At 43.9% G+C, this 1,525-nt stretch overlaps 1 protein-coding gene across 1 annotated transcript in view; it reads right to left on the bottom strand.

Annotated features, from left to right (window-relative positions):
• Vsx1 (visual system homeobox 1) overlaps nt 1–1,284 on the bottom strand; it is a gene marked incomplete at its 5' end in the record, with an annotated part of 3,887 nt that extends 2,603 nt beyond the window's left edge. Inside the window, 2 exons of the mRNA XM_029567218.1 lie at nt 815–938; nt 1,206–1,284. Of these exons, the coding sequence (XP_029423078.1) occupies nt 815–938; nt 1,206–1,284 (203 nt within the window). The remainder of the gene's footprint in view (nt 1–814; nt 939–1,205) is intronic.
• Nucleotides 1,285–1,525: the final 241 nt, after the last annotated feature.

A 1,525-nucleotide genomic window follows, 5' to 3' on the forward strand; every position in this document is an offset into this window, starting at 1 on the left:
CACCCCCGCTCCCGCCGCCCAAATGCCTAAAGAGGCTGCCCAGGGTGGTTCCTGATTTTTCTGACAGCCTCTTCGAATCTCTGGTTGGTGGGTTGCCGGCGCTATTTCTCGTGAAGAAAATTACATTAATTTAAACACTATTACGAGATATACTGAAGCTTAAAGGGGTGAGACAGTGGCAACTCTTCTGACAGAACAAAATTCTCTGTGCAAGCATGTAGACTAGGAGTGCACGAAAACATTCAGGAGTGGACACCCATGTGACATGGAGACAACAGAGTACAACGGCCTCTTCAGGTTGTCTATGGTGCTCTCTTTAAGGATTAAAGGTGAGAGATAGTCATTTTACTGGAATATCTTTATGCAGTTTCTAATACAGCATACAACTGTGTAAATTTTGAACATATTCTTTATTGCTAAATATTTATTTTACATGCATGCGTGTGTGTATATGGTAACGTGTGCCACTGGGCATCAAAGGACAACTTGCAAGAGTGGATGCTCTTCTTCTACTATGTGGGTCCCAGGGATCCAACTTCTGTCATCCGGGATGGTGACAGGTGCCTTTACACACCGAACTATCTCACTGGTCCACAGTTGTGGAATCTTTGAGAACAGTTTAAGGATAAATAATGATAAAAGAGAAAAAAGGCATGAAGGCCAGAGAGACTCATGGTGCCATTAACTAAGTGACTTTTTTTCATGAAGGGGACCATGTTGGGCTGTTCTGCATAGCTGTGAGTAGCTCACTGTGTACAGGAATGACATATTCTCTGCATTATCTTTGGGAAGAAGAATGGAGACCCCTAGAAACCTGTATTCGATCTTCAGGGAGCTCTGTTTCCACAGCCAGCATTTCCCAGGCATACACATCAGGGTAGTGGGCCTTGCCGAACGCCTTCTCCAGCTCTTCCAGTTGGTGTGCTGTGAAAACTGTCCTACAGGGATCCAGAGATATGCATGAAGTACGTTGGAAACACAAGATCCATTTTACAGACCCACAAAATCATGGTTTTAAAATGAAACAGATTTCCCTGCAGCTTCCTGAGAATTACAGAATCATCTTTGCAAACTGGTGGTTCTTTCTCACTGCCCACCAGTAAGGCTGCTGGGCCTGGCATACATTTTTGAATGCTGGTGTCATAGACAGTGGGGTTGTATCCATCTGAAGAAAAGCAGGCAGAGAGGACAGCCTGGCCCTGTACCTGTGTCTCCGCTTCTTCCTCTTGTCCAGGGTGGGGGACATCTTTGGGTTACTCTTTTCTTCAGACGGACTGTCCCCATCTGTTCGTACAAGGAGAAGAAGATGACTCTCTGAAAGTGAGGACTTTTTCCACTCTTTTTTCTGCATTTTAATGTGAGGGTTAATGTTGTGCACCTGTTGTATTTAATGACATGTGTGAGCATCTTTAGCACTTTCCACATCCCAGGTATTGTGCTTAACATTGTCATGTATTATCTCAGGTATTCTTCAAAGAATTAAAAAAAAAAGATGAAGGCAGCTACAATTATTACCCTGGCATGT

The sequence above is a fragment of the Nannospalax galili genome, unplaced genomic scaffold (assembly GCF_000622305.1).
Source record: "Nannospalax galili isolate Female #2095 unplaced genomic scaffold, S.galili_v1.0 scaffold221, whole genome shotgun sequence".
Lineage (NCBI taxonomy): Eukaryota > Metazoa > Chordata > Mammalia > Rodentia > Spalacidae > Nannospalax > Nannospalax galili.